Below are 21,515 nucleotides of genomic sequence, written 5' to 3' on the forward strand. Positions count from 1 at the left end.
AAAGGGGAGCCCAGCAAGATACTTCTTGGAAGAAGCGTCTGCTTTCCACTCTCGAAGCCACAAGATCCTGCGGATCGCGAGGGAATTAGCGGAAGCCACCGCCGTGCGGTGAGAAGCCTCCAGAATGGCAGACATGGCATAGGATGAAAAAGCCGAAGCCTGGGAAGTTAAGGCAACCATCTCGGGTATAGAGTCCCTGGCGAGGGAATGTATCTCCGCCAGAGAAGCAGAGACTGCTTTAAGAGCCCACACTGCTGCAAAGGACGGGGAGAACGAGGCTCCTGCCGCCTCATATACAGATTTGGCCAGAAGGTCAACCTGGCGGTCAGTGGGATCCTTAAGAGAGGTGCCATCGGCCACAGATACGACTGTCCGGGCCGAGATTCTAGACACCGGAGGGTCTACCTTTGGTGAGTGAGCCCACTCCTTGACCACTTCTGGTGGAAAGGGAAAACTGTCATCAGAACTACGCTTTGGGAAGCGTTTGTCAGGACAGGCCCTGGGCTTGGTAACAGTGGCCTGAAAACTGGAGTGGTTAAAAAACATACTCCTTGCTCTCTTAGGTGAGGTAAACTGGTGTTTTTCTACCAGAGAGGCTTGTTCCTCTGACACTGGTGGATTGAGGTTCAGTACGGAGTTAATGGATGCAATCAAGTCACTAACATCCGCATCACCCTCAGATAAATCAATGGGGTACATAGAGGTAGCGTCTGAGCCCACAGTAAAAGTATCCTCCTCGCCCTGCAATTCAGCTCGTGAATCAGAGCCGTGGGACGAGGAAGGAGAAGAGTCCCTGCGTCTCCGTTTAGGAGGACGGGGTCCGAAAACATGCTCTGTTAGCTCTGCAGAGCGAGTCGGAGCAGCAGAGGCGCCCTGAGAGGGGGGCTGATGCATGGTCAGCAGAGTCCGGGACAGCTGTCCCATGGAGTCGGCAAAAGACTGGGAGATAGCTCTGGAAAAAGATGCTACCCAAGCCGGGGGTTCAGCCACCGGGGCCGGAGCAGCCGGAGGGACCCCTGAGGAGGCTCCAGGCTGAGGCACCACCATGTTAGAGCAGGCATCACAATGTGGATATGTGCTCGGTTCAGGTAGAATGAGCTGACATGCAGTGCAAATAGAGTAAAGCCTTGCAGCCTTGCTCCTAGTGAGAGACATGCTGCTGAGGTGGAGGCTCTGCAGTAAAGAATACACTCCTTTAGAATGACCCCCTGAGAGTGTATAATAAAGCCCACAACCAGAGGTTGTGGCTTACCAGACCGGTTTTTGTGTGCCCTCCGGATTCCACAGCTCGGACCCCCAGTGGATGCAGCAGCTGCAGCAGCCAGCGCCGATCAGTGTGTAAACGCTGATAAAATGGCGCCGGAGTGAGGAGGGGGGGCGGGGATTAGCCCAAGAGCAGGAACCGGAGGGCCAAGGAGAGATACAGGGGAGGGAAACATCTCCTCAGAGAGGAGTGTCCTCCCTTCTGCTGAACGGCCGGTGGGCGGCGCCGCACTGTTCCCCTGCATGACTGACATGCAGGGGAACTGAAAACGAAACTAGGCCGCAACTGAAGCCGGGGCCTAGATTTTTACATGGAAAAACCCAGAGAACCGGCCGGAAATCACAGCAAAGTTAAAAAACACACTCCCCCCTCAATAAATGTACAAGGGACCCCTGAATAATGTCTCAATACTTAGCTTATGAAAAGCAGGGCCAGGTCCCTGGGGGGGGGGGGGGGTGAGCGCTCCGTCCGGCAGGATCCTGACAGGGCTGCGGATGGAGACCGGTCTCCTGCAAAGCAGAGAGAACAGTGATGGCTCCCACTTCAAGCCAGAGCCTCAGGGGATGGTGAAGGAGCGCGGCATGTGAAGGCTCCAGCCTTGTAAAGTCAACCTTAACAGCACCGCCGACAGTGGGGTGAGAAGGGACATGCCGGGAGTCCAGACTGGACCCGCTTTTCTTCCAAATCTTTGAAATCAAAAATCTTAAAAATCAAAAATCAGAGAATGCATGTGTGTGTGACCTCCTGAACACAAAGCATTGAACTGGTTAGATTTGTCATCCAGGGGGTGTATATGCTCGGAGGGAGGAGCTACACTTTTAGTGTAGTACTTTGTGTGTCCTCCAGAGGCAGAAGCTATACACCCATGGTCTGGGTCTCCCATAAGGAACGATGAAGAAACACAACTTTTACTAATTATGCTAGAACAATGAAAGCCGTGATATGATGGTGGCCGAATCAGCTGAGTTTTAAAAATGGGAAAAAAAACAGGTGATCAAAACATCACATCTGTCCATACATAAATGGAATAATTATTAAAGAGGTCAGCCCAAGACACAAAAAATATGCAGTCACCGAGCCCCAGATCCCGAAAAATGAGAACACTATAGGTCTCTGAAAAAGGCGAGAAAAGCACATTATTTATTTTTCCAAACTTCAGATTTTTTTCACCACTTAGATAAAAGGAAAACTTTAAATGTTTGGCATCTATGAACTTGTACTGGCCCGGAGAATCATCATGCCGGGTCAGTTTTACCATATAGTAAACATAGTAACTAACCCCAACCCCACCAAAAAAAAAAAAAAATGTTAAAATTGCACTTTTTTTTGCAATTTCACTGCACTTGGAATTTTTTTCCCCATTCTCCAGTACAATATGAGGCAGAATGAATTGTGTCATTCAAAAGTGCAACCTGTCCCGCACAAATATGTCTATATTGACGGAAAATTACAAAAAACGTTATGAAGCAGGGGGTGAAGGGGTGGCGAAAAACGAAAACTCGCTTGGTGGTGTGGGGGTTACAGATGCTCAAAAATCTGAACATAGTTTTTACATAGAAGTGCTATTGCTTAGTTTTTTAGCCTGTTTTGGGTGCTTTTTTCAGGTGCGTTTTCAGAGCAGACCAGTCTGAAAAACACACCCTGACGTGTCTCACAATATACACTAATACACATAAATCCTGTCGGATTGTAGCTTCCCGGATAGCAGCTGTAGTTTTGGTACCTTTAAAACTTTAGCTTTTTCTTGGTTTTGCACATGCTTGAGAAACTCTAGGTCTTCATTCCGACACTCGTACCCCGCCATCTTTTTAAGCACACCTGATATACGCATCCGATTTATTCCTACATGACAATACACACGTTACAAAGTGCTCTATTTTTAAGAAAACTAACTTTTCAGAGGTATCACACATCTGTTGTTACTTAATAACTGCTAGAAAAATCCACAACAAAAATCCCTTAGGTGGCACACACCCCGTAGTCTTCGGTTTATAAGATGCACCCCAAATTTAGAGGGAAAAATAAAAAAAAAGGTTAAAAAAAATTGGGTCCATCTTATAATCCGGCGCTGTATTTGCCAGTGGAGGGGCAGCAGAGGTGGTTCAACTGGGCAATGCTCTGGGCGCTGGGTGTCCCAATCCTTGCTGCAGGCGCTATGAGGAAGGCAACATCCAGAAACTGTTGGCAGTGCAGGCTTCAAAGAAATGGCACCCAGAGTCGGCGCGTGCACAGATTGAGCTCAATGACAAGCAGAGATCTCATCTGTGCATGCACCACCTCCGGGCGCCATTTTCCTCAAGTCTGCTGCTGGGAGATCAATGGACAGGAGGCGGCACGTGCACGTGCACAGATGAGATCTTGAGCCAAGAGCTCCATCTGCGCATGTACCAACTCCGGGCGCCATTATTTGAAGCCTGCACCGCTGACATTTTCAGTATAGCCCTTGCCTCACCACCCGCAGCACAGCGCCTGCAACTGCAGCACAGCCAAAGCAGGCCATGGCATTGCGCCTGCTTCCTGCTCTTCACCACCTCCTGGTAAGCTACAGGACCCAAATTTCTGAGAGGATAAGTGTGTCTTATAATCTGAAAAATACAGTGGGTGTTTATAATATATATTTAATTATTACACATATATATACACACACACACACACACACACACACACTTTTTATTAAATATTTGTAGTGTTTTTCTGTGCAGTATTTTGCTATGTTTTAATTATATGGGCTATAGAATAGAGATTTTTGTTGTTTTCCTGGGGTCACACTGGCATATAGTATCTGATGATTCTCTCATGCAATATACTAATGACAGTCGTCTCAAACTCTGCTGCGAGTGTGAGCCAAGTGTCATTCTGCTATACTTTGATTCTCTCAGATGGGAGAATAGTACAAGTGAGGAGAAGATGGAGACATTAATTTCTGCATTGCCCATCTCTGCGTATGAATAAAAAGTAGATATATCAAGCTTCCACAAAAATATGGAGCATATGAGGGTGTTGGGTTTAAAACTTTATCAGTAAGTAAATTTGTCACTTTTCCCATTAGGCCTATCACATCAAGTGATGAAAACTAGCTAGCTGAATCCTTCTACGTTCCATGTAGAAAGAGGAAGTCACTTTTTCCTGCATGAGTCATTATTGCAAAAGTCTCTGGCAGGATGGAGGAGAGAGCAGCTGGGTCAGTAGGTGAACAGGAGAATGATAAATTCAGGGACAAGAGACTTCCTGTTTCTACATGAAGAAAAGAGAAGAATTTACTGGATAGAAAAGCAAAATAAGCATAAGTGCACAGTGCCATATAATATGGCAATAATTGCAATATGTTAAAAAGGGAGAAAAAAAACTGATGGGAGTACTTCTTTAAAAACACCATAAAACAACACCTCTTTGTGTAGTGTGCACTTACCTTGTACAGGCATTTCACTTATCCTCCTATTATTCGGTACAATCAGGTGGCCGGAAACTTCAATATCTTCATCTATAGAGTCCTACAAGATACAACAGGTTTGTAGCCAGGCCCATAAAATTACATGAGGGAAAGGTAGGTTTAGAAAAGATAGTTATCCATTTTCCTCATATACAGTGCCTTGCAAAAGTATTCGGCCCCCTTGAATTTTACAACCTTTTCCCACATTTCAGGTTTCAAACATAAAGATAAAAATTTTAATATTATGGTGAAGAATCAACAAGTGGGACACAATTGTGAAATTAAATGAAATTTATTGCTTATTTTTAACTTTTTTAAAAAATAAAAAAACTGAAAAGTGGGGTGTGCAATATTATTCGGCCCCTTTACTTTCAGTGCAGCAAACTCCAGAAGTTCATTGAGGATCTCTGAATGATATAATGTTGTCCTTAATTACTGATGATAAATATAAGCCACCTGTGTGTAATCAAGTCTCCGTATAAATGCACCTGCTCTGTGATAGTCTCAATGTTCTGTTTAAAGCACAAAGAACATCATGAAGACCAAGGAACACAACAGGCAGGTCTGTGATACTGTTGTGGAGAAGTTTAAAGTCGAATTTGGTGATAAAAAGATTTTCGAGACTTCCGGATCCGGCGCTGGCCAGAGGAGTGATTGTGGCAAGCTCCGCACCCCCCAGAAGCCGTTCAGTATCGTGGACAGCGGCGCCAGGCACCGGAATCAGCACCCCAGAGACTCACCGAGCCATGGAAAGTTACCTGCTCCAGAGTGGCAAAGGGACAGCAAAGAATGGTGAGGAGAGGGCTGCAAGGGAGGCCTCCAAGATGGCGGACGTAAGCAGGAGGACGGGAGCAAGCCCAGCTCCAGGCAGTGATCGCAGGGCACAAGTGAAAGTGCCTGTCAGCAGGAGAGAACCGGCTGCATTGCAAGAGGAGAAGCAGAGAGAGCACAGGGGAAGTGTACAGCATGGAGGGCAGGAAAAGGCCGAGGAGTTACAAGCAGAAGGAGGTATGGAAGATCCCTGTGTGGAAGCCCCAGATTGCCAGGAGGTGCCAGATATGGGTGAGGGGGAGGAGGAGAAGCAGAGACACCCCCAAGAAAGTGTGCAGGGCACAGCAGACAGTCAAAACGCTGGTGGCTTTGAAAGTGAAAGTGGAGAGGAGCGTGCAGGCTTGGAGGCTAAACAAACAACAACCTCAATAAAATCCCACTGCAAGGGACTTCATGACGGACTATAAAACCCTGGCACAGGAAATGGTTAAATACTTAGCTCCTGAAATGTCCACTTTCATATCTAAGGCACTACAAAGTGCTTTGAAGTGGTTAAATGATGATCTTGCTCAGCAAGTAGCCAGACTTTATGAACTAGAATGCAGAGTCAGCAGGGTGGAAGATGATGCTGAGCAGCGATGCAGTGATGATGAGCTCCTAGAAAAGAATGTTCATACCTTTTAGACCGCTTGGAGGACCTAGAGAACAGATCCCGCAGGAATAATCTTTGCTTAGTGGGGCTTCCGGAAACAATGCAACACAGTAAGCTACAGAAAGTTTTTGAGGATAAACTCCCTGCAGCCCTGGGTCTAGAACCCAAAAGGAGAATGGAAAGAGCCCACAGGGTTGGTCCACCCAGAAAAGTAATAACAGCAGAGGGACCGAACAGACCGAGACAAGCTATAGCTAAATATTTCGATTTCAACGACAAAGAGGATATTCTGAGGGCGTTCAAGAGGCGGAAGGAACCTTTAACATTCCAGGGCCACAAGATTATCCTATTCAATGACTTTTCTGCGGAAGTGACCAAAAGAAGAAGGTTGTTCAGCGCCAGCTGTACCAAACTTTATAGGAATCAAGTCCAGTTCCAGCTAATCTACCCAGCGACATTGAAGATAAAAGGGCCCAGATAGTGCTACTAGGGACTTTCAGGATCACAAAGCAGCGGAAGATTATATCTCAACATTACTGGAAAAAGCAGGAAGCGAACGCCAGCGGTCACCTACTGAAAGAGGACGACTGTCCCCAGCCCAGCCCAGAGGGAAAGAGTCAGTCTTGGAGAAAGAGGACAGCGCAGACTCCCGTCGCCCACCACAGGAGCAAAGACAAAGACCTTCCAAGGCGGGTCACCATAACAACAGCGGCTGTGATCAAAATCAGAAGAACAGTTGTGGGTGAGGATCCACGTCACCAAGATGAGGTCCTCGGGAACAGGGAGGAGAGGAGCTAATGGAGATCGAATTTGTTTGAAAGGACACGTGAGAGGGGGTGCTCAATTTTGGTAGACTCACATAAAGAAAAAAAAAAAAAAAGGGAGAACATTTTTTTTTTCTTGTTTCATTTCGAATGGTCGGGGGGGAGCATGTTGGGGGAAGAGCAAAGAAGCCAGAAAAAGGGAAGTGACATAATTAAGTGTATATTGTTTTGTTAGTTAGGATTTGGGCAAGGGTAGACGGTACCTTATGGTTGAGATTAGTTGTTATGGGGGAGACGGGGGATGGGTTTGACTGTTAACACATGAGAATGCAGAGAGAGACAACACTAAGAGGCAACTTGTCAAAAGGAAACCAAGGGATACTGTTAAAATAACATGAGGGTTATTTCGTGGAACGTTAAGGGGTGGAGAGCACCAACAAAAAGGATGATGGTCCTGAGACATCTTAAAAAATTGAAAGCGGACGTGGCCCTATTACAAGAGACCCATTTGAAAGAGGAAGAGTTTTTTTAGAATGAAAAAGATGTGGGTGGATGAAGTAGTAGGCTCACCATCGGAGGGTAGAAAGGCAGGGTTACTTATACTAACACGCAGAAATTTAGCTTACAAAAGCCAAAAAGTGGATACAGACCGAGAGGGTAGATGGGTAGAGATCACGCTGGTGGGGGCGGTAGATACATTGATCATTCATAACGTATATGTCGCGGGCGAGGAGGACGCCACTGCGCTGCGCTCGCTAATGCTCGGGTCCGGCGCTGCTGCGGCTGCTGCTCTGTGGCTCGAGCGGTGGGCCGGATCCGGGGACTCGAGCGGCGCTCCTCGCCCGCGAGTGAAAGGGGTGGTTGGTTTGGGGAATTTAGTCCGTGACGCCACCCACGGGTCGTGGTGAAGATAGGCACCACCGCTGCTGAGGACGAGGATCCCGGGAGCGATGGTAAGGAGCAGCTGGGATGTTGTTTTTCCCCTCCGTGGGTAGAGGTTGGTGGTCCCGGGGCCCGATGATGTAACGGGGAGGCAGGGTTGGTGAAGTGCAGGGTTGCAGGGACAGCGTGGCGCGGTGCCGGATGGCACGGGTGTACTCACTCAGCAAGAAAGGTACAAAGTCCTCGGTAAACCAAACGGCTGGATGGACGGGTCCCGCAGCCGGCTGCAGTGTCTCTCCCCGGACAGGTGATGGCGGCTGTCTTTCCCTGAACCTTGATGTTCTCCTTCTGACTACTATGGATTCCCAACGGTAGTCCGCTCCCCGGTGTATGGGTACCGGAGGAGTCCGTTTGCCCGCAGGCGCTGGCCCTTGGGTCTCTAGCCTTAGGCGGTAGCTGTAAACCCTCACGGTGTGGGCTGTTGCCTTCAATCGGGACTTTTGCTGTTGTGAAACCCCTGGGGTTCCAGTCACATTTGGATCTGACTATTGTCGGCGGCTCCAAGCCTGGTCGGGGTCCGATGGCCCTGCCTGTGTGTGCTGGCTTCACTTCGCTCCCCGGTCAGTACCGGCGGGCCGTCCCCCGACCCCGGTCCTATGGTTCTGCGTTGCTCCACCACTCCTGCAGACGGCCACCACCGTCTGCCAACCTTGCTGTCAGTGCCTGGGCCACAAACCCAGACACCCAAGTGCTTGCTCCTCACTTCAAACTCCAACACTCAACTGTCACTGTTCCCGCCTCCAGGCCTGTGAACTCCTCGGTGGGTGGGGCCAACCACTTGGCTCCGCCCCACCTGGTGTGGACATCAGACACTGGAGGCAACAAGGGTTTTTGTTTGGCTGGTGTCCCTGTCTAATGGGGGTGGGGGTGTTTTTGTGTTATCTGTGACGACCTGGCTAGGCCAGGGCGCCACATATACACCCCGAATACTGAGCAGAAGGCCTTCTATACTAAATTACGGGACAAATTTGTAGGGGGGGGGGGGGACCCAAAAAACTATAGTAGGAGGAGACTTCAATATAGTTCAGTCCATGACAGAGGATAGGAAGGAAATAGGAGAGAAGAACAGGAGACAAGAGGGTAAGCCAACGCTGTTTTCAGAACTACTGATGGACTCAGACTTGACAGATGTGTGGAGAAGGGAGTATCCGAATGAGAGAGAATTCTCTTTTTACTCACATGCTCACCAAACTTGGTCCAGAATTGATTATCTACTGGCAAGTAGTGACTTATTGGACAGATGTAGGGAGGCCAAGATAGAGGACATAGTAATCTCTGACCATGCACCAATTACTCTGGATATTGCTGAAAATTTCCCCAGAGGCACTGATTATATATGGAGATTTCCAGGTTTTTTGCTTAGGGACCAACAGTTTGTGAAGGTGATGCAGGAATGGTGGGGAGATTACGAACACCATAATAAAGCGGAGGGAATGAACCCGCTATACTGGGAGGCAGGGAAGGCGGTCATGAGAAGTCATCTAATGGGGCAAGCGTCGGGTCTCAAGAAACAGGTGAAGGAAAAGTTTGACAATGCAAGCCACCGATTGCGTGACACCTATAGTAGTTTTCTGAGAGACCCTTCTAACCAGCAAAGGGAGGATTGGAAGCAGGGAAAAAGGGAATTTGATCTGTGGTTGGAAAAGAGAGAGCTCATGAGAAAATCACAATGGGACATAGACTTGAGGCGATTTGGTGACAAGGCGGGCAAATTGCTTGCAAATCTTGCGAGAGGTAAGAGACACAGGAACAACATTCAAAAAATAAAGAAGACGGATGGGTCGGTGGTCACTAAACCTGTATAGATAGTTGCAGAATTACAAAAATTTTATACAGAGCTGTATAGAGAAAAGAGCTCAGGGAGAGAGGGGGACACAAATTTTCTGGAGAAAGTAAATATCCCGACTTTAACGACAGCTCAACTAGATCTTTTAAATGGGAATGTCACGGAGCAGGAGGTACAGGCGGTCATAAAATCTCTACCTACAGGAAAGTCACCGGGGCCAGATGGATACACAGGGGACTTCTATAAAGCAATGGCTCAACAGATAACACCCACTCTGACAAGATGGTTTAACAAATTGTTACAGGGGATTACACTTTTAGAAGGGTCTAATCTAGCTTACATTAATTTAATACCAAAGGAAGGGAAAGACCCCGAAGATCCAGCGTCCTTTAGACCAATATCCCTAATAAATCAAGACATCAAGATAATCTCGAAACTTATGGCCAATCGTTTGGTGGAGGTGCTACCAACAATAATTACCACAGCTCAGGTAGGAATTATTAAGGGCGGGAGTGCAGTCACAAACATCAGGAGAACGCTACTGGCAATAGATGCTGTGGGCAAGGATGTGAATGGGGGTGGCAGACCGGCGCTTGTGACCCTGGATGCGGAGAAGGCATTAGACAACATTAAATGGAGGTGGATGGATCAGGTGTTGGACAAGGTGGAATTGAGGGGTGCGTTTAGAAACTACATAAGAATGATGTACACTGAACCTTTGGCAAGAATACAAATTCCGGGTCACTTGTCGAATGCCTTCTCACTGCAAAAGGGTACACACCAGGGGTGCCCATTATCACCATTGCTCTTTGACCTGGCGCTGGAGCCACTGGCTCGATACCTGGAACAGCACAAGTGTTTTGAGGGGGTAACACTTGGACATAAAAGCCTAAAAGCTGCATACTTTGCTAACGACATTATTTTGTATATGGAGGACGTGGAGCGAGATTTACCCAAGGTACTGGGAATTTTTGAAGAGTTTGGGGAATTCTTGGGGTTTACTCTGAACAAAACTAAATGCGAAATTTTCTACCTTAGGACCAGAGACCGACAGAGCCGTGGAGGGGATAACCTGAATGAGATACCAATAGCTAAGACGAGCATAAAATACTTAGGTATCAGATTAGGCAGAAGAATAGACCTGGTATATAGTTTGAATTTCCCACCGGTCATAGCAAAAATAGTGTCAGAATTGGAAAAGTGGCAGAATCTACACTTAAGTTTGCTGGGTAGAATCCATTTATTGAAAATGATGAGTTTTTCTAAGCTGCTTTATCCATTGCAAACCATCCCATTGCTGCTAAAGCACACGGACGTTAAAAACGTCAATGCGGCTATGAGAAAATTCATTTGGAAGGGAAGACACCCTCGCATAAAATTACAGACACTTATGATGGACAAAGAGAGGGGGGGCCATGAATGCCAGATGTACGGGGATACAACCTGATGTGTATAGCGAGGCATATTATAGATTGGTTAAAAAAATACCAGTTGGTACTCGGACATAGGGATAGAAAAAGCATACGCTCATCCGTGGGACATAATATCATTACTGCATACCCCGCAGGGTCTTCTTCCGTCTAAGATCAAAAATACAGTGGTATTCAGGGACACAATCGCGACCTGGAAAGAACTAAGTAAGAAACTAAAGCTGGGTTCACACTAAGCGACAGCGACAACGACGTCGCTGTTACGTCACCATTTTCGGTGACGTAACAGCGACCTTGTAAGTCGCTGTTATGATCGCTGCTTAGCTGTCAAACACAGCAGAAGCAGCGATCATAACGTCGCTACATGTGCAGAGAGCAGGGAGCCGCGCTTAGCGCTGGCTCCTTGCTCTCCTAGGTACAGTACACATCGGGTTAATTAACCCGATGTGTGCTGCAGCTACATGTCAAAGTGCAGAGAGCAGGGAGCCGCGCTTAGCGCTGGCTCCTTGCTCTCCTAGGTACAGTACACATCGGGTTAATTAACCCGATGTGTGCTGCAGCTACATGTCAAAGTGCAGAGAGCAGGGAGCCGCGCTTAGCGCTGGCTCCTTGCTCTCCTTGCTACAGTATACATCGGGTTAGTTACCTGATGTGTACTGCAGCCACATGTGCACAGAGCAGGAGCCGGCGCTGGCAGCAAGAGCGGAGGCTGGTAACGAAGGTAAATATCGGGTAACCAGGGAAAGGTCTTCCCTTGGTTACCCGATGTTTACACTGGTTACAACTTACCGCAGCTGCTAGACGCCGGCTCCTGCTCCCTGCTCGCTTCATTTCGACGCTCTCTCGCTGTCACACACAGCGATGTGTGTGTCACAGCGGGAGAGTGACTACCAAAAAATGAAGCTGGACATTCAGCAACGACCGGCGACCTCACAGCAGGGGCCAGGTCGTTGCTGGATGTCACACACAGCGACAGCGACGGGACGTCGCTGCAACGTCACAGAAAATGGTGACGTAGCAGCGACGTCGTTGTCGCTGTGTGTGACACCAGCTTAAGTTTATCATGGAGTTTCTAAATACCTGCCATTATGGCAAAACACAGCCTTTCCAAATATAGGGGATAATAGCCTACTACTTGAATGGAGACGTAAGGGGATTCATAGGGTGGCGCACCTGCTGCACGCTGAGGAGCATAGGTGGTTGAGGAGGGAAGAGATAGTAGAAAGATATGGATTGAAAAGCGAACAAACATTACAATATAGGCAAATCAAAGGGTCAATAATGTCACTATTGGTGCGGGTGGAGAAAGAGACAAGAAGCAATAGAATGGATAAATTCCTATTCAAATCATTAGATAAACCGACGATTACATCACTTTACAAAGAGTACAGGGAGGTGTTTATTCAGAAGGAACCTAAAATCAAATTTTTGGTGGATGGGTAAGGCAATTGGGAATTGCAGATGAGGACACAGGAGAGAAAATACTTGGTGGGTGGAAGACCTTGAGGAAGAGTGTGTTGAGCGAGGTGTGGAGAGATACGCACTTCCGCATTATACATAGAGCAATCATAGCTTTTAATATATCGATTTCGGCAGCTATGAGGGATAGGAAAATACACTGCCCGAAATGTAAGCGGAGAGACGCAGACTTATTTCATGGGCTATGGGAGTGCATGTCAGTAAGGAAAGTCTGGGACAGCGTGAGAAGGATGATGAACAACTTATGGAAAAGGGATCTACCCTGAATCCCATGTTATATCTATTCCACTATGTAGGAGAGATAGAGGAGAGTCGGTTAGAAGGAAAAAGGGCAGTACCGATTTTGTTCCATTCGATATGCATCATGGTCAAAAGAAACATCTTGAGGTATTGGTTGAATGACTCAATTCCGTGGGTGGGCGCGATTGTAACTCAACTCAAGTCAATGCTTAACTTAGACTGGAGGGAGGCAGAACGAAATAAAGATAAGGGAATAAAGCAGTTTATAGAGAAATGGAAAGCATTCTTGTTGGGCTACCACGCAAACCAGGAAATAGTGAATTACATGAAGCCATTTACATACACTGAGTGGTATCTCTTGGAGGATATAAGTGGCATCCTTGGGAAACTGAAGGTGCCGGTGGTCCGCAAACAGATAGTTACACCCAACACAGTGGATGGAGAAATGTAGTGGCAGGGATAGTCTAATCGAAATATAAATTCTGCATACTTGTGACAAAGTAGGAAAATTAATAGTTTGGAGGGGGGAGTTTTGATGTATGGATATGTTTTATGTATACAAATCTATTCAGATAAGGGGCCAGGACTTGAAAGGTTGTGCAGTATCAAAATTTTCGTGTATCGACCCCATAATGTATGTAACTGCGATATTGTCTGGATTTTATTTTTGAAAATAATAAAAACTATTGGAGAAAAAAAAGATTTTCAAAACTTTAAACATCCCAAGGAGCACTGTGCAAGTGATCATATTATAATGGAAGGAGTATCCTACCACTGCAAATCTACCAAGACCCGGCCGTTAATCCAAACTTTCATCTCAAACAAGGAGAAGACTGATCAGAGATGCAGCCAAGAGGCCCATGATCACTCTGGATGAACTGCAGAGATCTACAGCTGAGGTGGGAGAGTCTGTCCATAGGACAACAATCAGTCGTACACTGCACAAATCTGGCCTTTATGGAAGAGTGGCAAGCAGAAAGCCATTTCTCAAAGATATGCATAAAAAGTGTTGTTTAAATTTTGCCACAAGCCACCTGGGAGACACCAAACATGTGGAAGAAGGTGCTCTGGTCAGATGAAACCAAAAATCGAACTATTTGGGCACAATGCCAAATGATATGTTTGGCGTAAAAGCAACACAGCTAATCACCCTGAACACACCATCCCCACTGTCAAACATGGTGGTGGCAGCATCATGGTTTGGGACTGCTTTTATTCAGCAGAGACAGGGAAGATGGTTAAAATTGATGGGAAGATGGATGGAGCCAAATACAGGACCATTCTTGCAGAAAACCTGTTGGAGTCTGCAAAAGACCTGACTATGGGGAGATAAGGTATGCACACCAGTGACTATGTAAGGGGAATACATGGAATAGCAGAAACTGCTGTGTGAATACTGACATGAAAAATTCAATAGCTATATATAAGAATGAAATGTGAAAAATGGAACCTGCATTACTGCCATGAATATATGAATAAAGAGAAATTTAGCTACTGAATTGATCAATGCAATAGAGCCCCAACACTACGCCAAAGTATTTCTCTACGTTGGGGTCCCTAGCTTGTGTGTGTCCTCTCATGCAGTTAAAAAAAAACTTACCGTGTATGGGAAGCTGAGACCCAGGCTATATATACGATGTGGATTGGCAATAGGTGTGTGTGGGGAGGGTTCCCAAACGAAAAACAACTAACAAATAAGAAGTTGTTTTTCGTTTGGGAACCCTCCCCACCCCTTACATAGTCACTGGTGTGCATACCTTATCTCCCCATAGTGATGTTTTTTAGGTTTTTGCACCCAGTTCAGACATAGAATGGAGTTCCAAACGTTATTTCTTATTTGCAAAAGACCTGAGACTGGGACGGAGATTTGTCTTTGAACAATGATCTCAAACATAAATGCACTGTATAAGCACTTATAATGTTACCATGAATAAAGATGGTTCTCATCTGAAACGCGTAGATCTATATTTTTATGGCTTTGTGTACCTGATATTTGATGTCTGAATTTTAACCCTTGGATTTTGCCATCTGTTATGTCTGAAAAGCACCTTCCTGGCTCGGGAGTGTGGCCGTTCCTTTTCAGGATAAGCTGAACTCTTTTTAATATGGACGCTTTCTATATATTACATTTACCAATACAATTACATTTGGTTTTCTAGCATGATGGCATGTAAACTATGTGTCCAGTCATGTATTGCTGGTGCTGGCAGCTACCGCTAAGGGTTCGTGCATAACACGGACGAGCGCGATATTTTGTCTGATAGCACTTGCTCCAATCTCATATTATGGAGCAATACTGATCAGAAGGTTTTTTTACTCATACCAATTTAGGAAAACAAAAATCATTGCATGCTGTGATTGGCAGTGTATATCAGACCGCATACACCCATTCAAGTCTGAGGGAGCATAGAATCCATAGATGTCATCCGAGTACAGTCTGATATACGCAGACATAGACAATGGAGAAGTTAATCCCGCCGTCTTTTCTGCACCTGTGCTCTGATTTTCCCATTGGAGATAATCAGAGCACACCGAATGACCGTTGGCTCACACTAGGATCAGAGTTTGAGCCCAGCATCATTAGTATTATTGGGCAGATTATGTCGCATGGGAGAACTTACACTTGTGTGACCCCGGCCTAACAGGAGCTAGCTTAGATCGCTGCTGTTTATCAGATTAACAGCGGCAATTAAATGGGTTCTCTCAAGGTGGGAACTTATCACCATTTCCTTTGGATAGAGGAAAACTTACTAATTGCTGGGGGTCAAACTGCTGGGCCCCCCCTCAAATCCCGACTAGTGGGGCTGTGAAGAGATCTGTGTGAATGGAACAGTAGTCAATCAACTGAACTGACGCTCTTACCATTCTCACTGAGACCACCATAGACAGCTCAGAGCAGCGTTTGGCTAGTCTTTGGCACTCTCATAAGAACGATTGGAGCGGCAGTTCACATGATTGTCCACCATTCCGGTCACACGTAGCTCTTCAGCCCCCAGTATTTGGGATCGGTGGGGGTCTCAGCAGTCGGAGCCAAGTGATCGGTAAGTTATCCCCTATCCAAATTTGAGATTGACCCAGTAAGTGATGCAATCACAAAACGCAAATATTCTGGACATTTTAAAAAGGGGAATAAAACAACCTGTTTGGCATCAGTGCAATTGTATACTGTTCTGACAAATGGAATTGCCAGGGAATTTTATACCAATAAACATAGTAAAAACAGAGAACAAGGGCAGAATGGAATTTTCTGATTTGGATTTGTTTTTTCTAAATTTTACTACATTATATGGTAAAATGAATGAGGTCATTCAAAACTACAAATTGTCCCTCAACAAAATAAGCCTCAATATGGCTCTACTGATGTTGCAAAGGCAAAGCTGCCTTTACTAGGAGAGCACAAAATTCGGACCAGGGACTCCTCTGCTCCAAAATGTCCAATTAAAGAAGCGCACAGTTCCCCGAGGACCAACCAAGAAACTGGGAGTCAGGGGAGCAGTGTGCTCCTGATCAGAACACCTCTAACACAGCAATAACAATGCCAGTTTTCTCTATAGGCCGGAGTCACACTTGCTAGTGACTCGCACGAGTCTCACCTCACCTGGCACGGCCTCACACTCTCCGGAGAGGAGCATCTCAGGTGCATAGAGATACATGCAACCAACCCGTTCCTGTCAGGAGAAGGTGCGGTGCTCGCGCGAGTTACTAGCAAGTGACTCTGGCCATGTCACTTATGACAGACCCCGCACATGTGTGAGAAATGTCTCTATGCGGAAACCCCCCAATCTCTAGCACCGTATAGACAAGTTGCAGTGGTTTACATAAGTCACCCACCTTTCGCATAGTCTCCATGTTTAATATTTTGTTGGAAACTCTTGAAACTCTAACATTGCTGTTACTTCTGGTTCTTTCCCCTTCCCCAGCGTCACAGATCATTGAGCTGTTCCCATCACGCTGACTTCTATTCTGGCTTCTAATACATTCTCCTTCTTTTACGTTGACCTGAATTTCTCTCAATACATTCCCCTTGGTCGGGGTACGAGGCAGCTGACGGCCGCACGGCACCATATTGTCTGGACGTTCAGCTCCATATGAAGTGAGCGACTCTTCAGCCTCATCTGCTCTTGGTTCAAACTTCTGAGAAGGCAAAAGGGGCAAAACTCCGGGACCCGGGGTGCGGGGAAGCTGTCTGCCAGTGTGAAGAATATTCCCAGGAGAAGGATAGGTCGGGGCTCTCAAACTGTACTTGTTCTTGATCCGTTTTACTTCTGGGTCATTTTCCCGTTCTTTTCGCTTTTGTTCAGCAAATTCCTTGAGCAGGTTCAGGGTGTCCTCCTCACATAATTCAGTTTTGGAGTAACTCCATGCTGATGACCCCCGCTCCGTGTCCTGCATCATCTGCAAGGAAAGATACGAGGTATTAAAAATATACCATCTAATCACATGGGAACAATATGGCCGTCTGCACGAAATTCCCCCAAACTCCAATCCTCTTAGAAAACTAACATTTTCTCTTAAAGGACTTGTCTAGACATCAATAAAAAGGCTAAAACAGCAAAGTGCTTGTAAAAACCAGCAAATGTGATCCTATTAAAAATCCTCTCCATTCACAGGAACAGAAGGATTGTTAATAGTGTTGTGCGTAGTCTTGGTTACCGGCCACCTCTGCCGTGTAGGCGCAGGATGGAGCGTGCTGCTGAACTGCTCTCAGTACTGAGCACCCGAGCATGGTAGTGCTCGCTCATCACTAGTTCTGAGTACTGAGCACCCGAGCATGGTAGTGCCCGCTCATTACTAGTTATGAGTACTGAGCACCCGAGCATGGTAGTGCCCGCTCATTACTAGTTATGAGTACTGAGCACCCGAGCATGGTAGTGCCCGCTCATTACTAGTTATGAGTACTGAGCACCCGAGCATGGTAGTGCCCGCTCATTACTAGTTATGAGTACTGAGCACCCGAGCATGGTAGTGCCCGCTCATTACTAGTTATGAGTACTGAGCACCCGAGCATGGTAGTGCCCGCTCATTACTAGTTATGAGTACTGAGCACCCGAGCATGGTAGTGCCCGCTCATCACTAGTTGTGAGTACTGAGCACCCGAGCATGGTAGTGCCCGCTCATTACTAGTTATGAGTACTGAGCACCCGAGCATGGTAGTGCCCGCTCATTACTAGTTATGAGTACTGAGCACCCGAGCATGGTAGTGCCCGCTCATCACTAGTTGTGAGTACTGAGCACCCGAGCATGGTAGTGCCCGCTCATTACTAGTTATGAGTACTGAGCACCCGAGCATGGTAGTGCCCGCTCATTACTAGTTATGAGTACTGAGCACCCGAGCATGGTAGTGCCCGCTCATTACTAGTTATGAGTACTGAGCACCCGAGCATGGTAGTGCCCGCTCATTACTAGTTATGAGTACTGAGCACCCGAGCATGGTAGTGCCCGCTCATTACTAGTTATGAGTACTGAGCATCCGAGCATGGTAGTGCCCGCTCATTACTAGTTATGAGTACTGAGCACCCGAGCATGGTAGTGCCCGCTCATTACTAGTTATGAGTACTGAGCACCCGAGCATGGTAGTGCCCGCTCATTACTAGTTATGAGTACTGAGCACCCGAGCATGGTAGTGCCCGCTCATTACTAGTTATGAGTACTGAGCACCCGAGCATGGTAGTGCCCGCTCATCACTAGTTACCAGTACAGAGCACCAGAGCATGGTAGTGCCCGCTCATCACTAGTTCTCAGTACTGAGCACCCGAGCATGGTAGTGCCCACTCATCACTAGTTACGGGTACTGAGCACCCGAGCATGGTAGTGCCCGCTCATCACTAGTTCTCAGTACTGAGCACCCGAGCATGGTAGTGCCCACTCATCACTAGTTACGGGTACTGAGCACCCGAGCATGGTAGTGCCCGCTCATCACTAGTTACCAGTACAGAGCACCAGAGCATGGTAGTGCCTGCTCATCACTAGTTACCAGTACAGAGCACCAGAGCATGGTAGTGCCCACTGATCACTAGTTCTGAGTACTGAGCACCCGAGCATGGTAGTGCCCGCTCATCACTAGTTCTGAGTACTGAGCACCCGAGCATGGTAGTGCCCGCTCATCACTAGTTACGGGTACTGAGCACCCGAGCATGGTAGTGCCCACTCATCACTAGTTCTGAGTACTGAGCACCCGAGCATGGTAGTGTCCGCTCATCACTAGTTCTGAGTACTGAGCACCCGAGCATGGTAGTGCCCACTGATCACTAGTTACCAGTACAGAGCTTCCGAGCATGGTAGTGCCCGCTCAAATTAGTTACCAGTATGGAGCACCCGAGCATGGTAGTGCCCGCTCCCCCACCCCATAATCATCCATGTGGCCCCTCTGCTTTTTGCATCAGGTGTATATTCGTTTTGCACATTGATTCCGTTTGTTCCTAACGTAAATGCAGCACACGTCACACTGCGCATGTCTCCTGACTCCGCATTCACTTTCCGGTCACAATTTGCACAATCTCATTCATTAATTCTATCGTAGAAACGGGAGATCGCACTATCCAGACCTGCTCATGTAGAACCACAGCTCCCAGCATTCAACACAGCCGTGCTGTACAGGAAGAGCCAGGTATCCTAGTGCTGTACGCGGCTCCAGCACAGTACAATACAGCTATAACCGGCCGAGCCCAGCTGCTGTACCTTCCGATCCCCGCCGCCCCCGCTCCGTCCCGGCCTGCAGTACTTTACAGTCAGATTTAAATGTCGCGCTACTTCCGCTCACAACAGAGTGATCCGATTGGATAGTGTAATGGAAAACCTCTCAGTGATTGGCTCTTGTGGAAAACCAATCAGCAGAGCGATTAAGTGTTTCATCAGAACACCTCGCTGCCACCTGCTGGACAGAAGTGGTAAGGCACGGTGTAGAATCTCGTCCTGTCTGCAGTGTGGACGGCAGGGTGTAGTCATCTCACTGGGTATTTTTCTATAGGTCACCATTAGGTCTTCTGGTTACAAGGAAAACTGTAAAGACTGCAGAGATAGATGACAAATAACAGTAATCTTGTAGGCAGACAGAATTAGAAATAACCAAACCAGGGCTGTAAGACATTTTTTGGTGCAAAGTGCAAAAATAAAAGAAATGAGCAGAGCTCTGGTATATAGAGGGACATCCAACATTAAACAGAGGGACATGGCATGTGCACAGAAATAGCACCCCCCACTGACGACCCCAGTGTTCTCACTCACTGCAATACCCCCTTTAATAGCCCTCAAACTGCATGATAAATGCCCCATACACAATATGATACCCTCCCCTCCTCATAACCACACACAGTATGACCACCTCACGGCAAGGCCCCACAGAACGATATATATTATACACAAGCCCCCACATCACAGTATAATGACCCCACAATTAATGGCTGATTATATTTATTCACTTATATAGCACCAATAATTCCATAGCACTTTACAGCAGCAACATATATGTGTGTGTGTGTGTGTGTGTGTGTGTGTGTGTGTGTGTGTGTGTGTGTGTGTGTGTGTGTGTGTGTGTATATCTAATATATAAAGCTGAATGTGTGTATGTATGTGTGTATGTATGGTTGTATGTCCGGGATTGGCATCTGCACCGTCGCAGCTACAGCCACAAAATTTTGCACACTCACACTTCTGGACCCCGAAAGCGTCATAGGCTATGTTTTGAGGGGAAATTTTAACCCCGCGCTTTACAGTTATTCGCCAAAAAACCTGCCTCCATTAAAGCGAATGGAGCTGGGAGCCACAGTGCACCCAGAACTTCAGAAGAAAGCACAGCCACGCCCTTATATGGAATGTTGGCGTGTCACAATGCAGCCACGGAAAGAGACAGACAGGGAAAGAAACAGACATAGATAGGGTAAGAGACAGACCCAAAGAGACAGACACAGACAAAGAGACAGACAGGGAAAGAAAGAGAAAGAGATAGAGACAGAGGGAGACAGACAGGGAAATAGACGAGAGAGAGAGAGAGTTACTATCCTGGGCAGACGTTATTAACCCGGGCAAGGCCGGGTAGTACAGCTAATTTTATAATATATATATATATATATATATATATATATATATATATATATATATATATATATATATATATATATATGAACAACGGCAAAGCAGAGTCCAGCAATAACGTGAGCAATCCAGGATGCTGTTAAAATTTTCTTTTTATTCATAGATCCATTAAAATACAGTGGTCCAAGCAATTCAGAACAGCATTATCACAGGAAAATAGCGCAGATAGGACTACGCGTTTCAGCGGTAAAATCCGCCTTCTTCACGGTCCAGAATCTAATCTGCTTTCCAAACATGGAACCTTATATACATCTCACTCCCTACTACATTATTATCACCTAGCATGTTCAAAGATCCAGATAAAATCTCCCATAGCAACTGGTTAAAAACAACAGGATTTTTTAAATGCGGTGCCAATATCTGCAAGTGCTGCGGTTTTGCTAAGGGTGCTTTCACACATCCGGATTTTTGCTCTGCGGCACAATACGGCGTTCTGCAGAAAAACCGCCACCGGCTTTTGTAACGCCGGTGGCGTTTTTTTTTTGCATAGACTTACATTAGTGCCGTATTGTGCCGCAGGGGCTTGCGTTCGGTCCGGTTTTGGCCGCATGCGGCAGATTTAGCCGATGCGGCGGCCGGATCGAACGTCCCCTGCAACGTTTTTTGCTCCGGCAAAAAATGCCGCATCGCGCCGCATCCGGCCGCTGCGGCGCATTTTTCAATGCA

The 21,515-nt window shown here is 46.8% G+C and overlaps 1 protein-coding gene across 1 annotated transcript in view; it reads right to left on the reverse strand.

The window, feature by feature from the left end:
• Positions 1-19,434, reverse strand: part of LOC142283317 (uncharacterized) — a 49,680-nt gene extending 30,246 nt beyond the window's left edge. The window contains exons 1-4 of the mRNA XM_075333102.1: positions 19,304-19,434; positions 16,590-17,153; positions 4,674-4,755; positions 2,988-3,106 (exon numbers count right to left, since the gene is read on the reverse strand). Of these exons, the coding sequence (XP_075189217.1) occupies positions 2,988-3,106; positions 4,674-4,755; positions 16,590-17,153; positions 19,304-19,333 (795 nt within the window). The 5' untranslated portion in view covers positions 19,334-19,434. The remainder of the gene's footprint in view (positions 1-2,987; positions 3,107-4,673; positions 4,756-16,589; positions 17,154-19,303) is intronic.
• Between the last annotated feature and the right edge of the window lie 2,081 nt (positions 19,435-21,515).

The sequence above is a fragment of the Anomaloglossus baeobatrachus genome, chromosome 2 (genome assembly GCF_048569485.1).
Source record: "Anomaloglossus baeobatrachus isolate aAnoBae1 chromosome 2, aAnoBae1.hap1, whole genome shotgun sequence".
NCBI lineage: Eukaryota > Metazoa > Chordata > Amphibia > Anura > Aromobatidae > Anomaloglossus > Anomaloglossus baeobatrachus.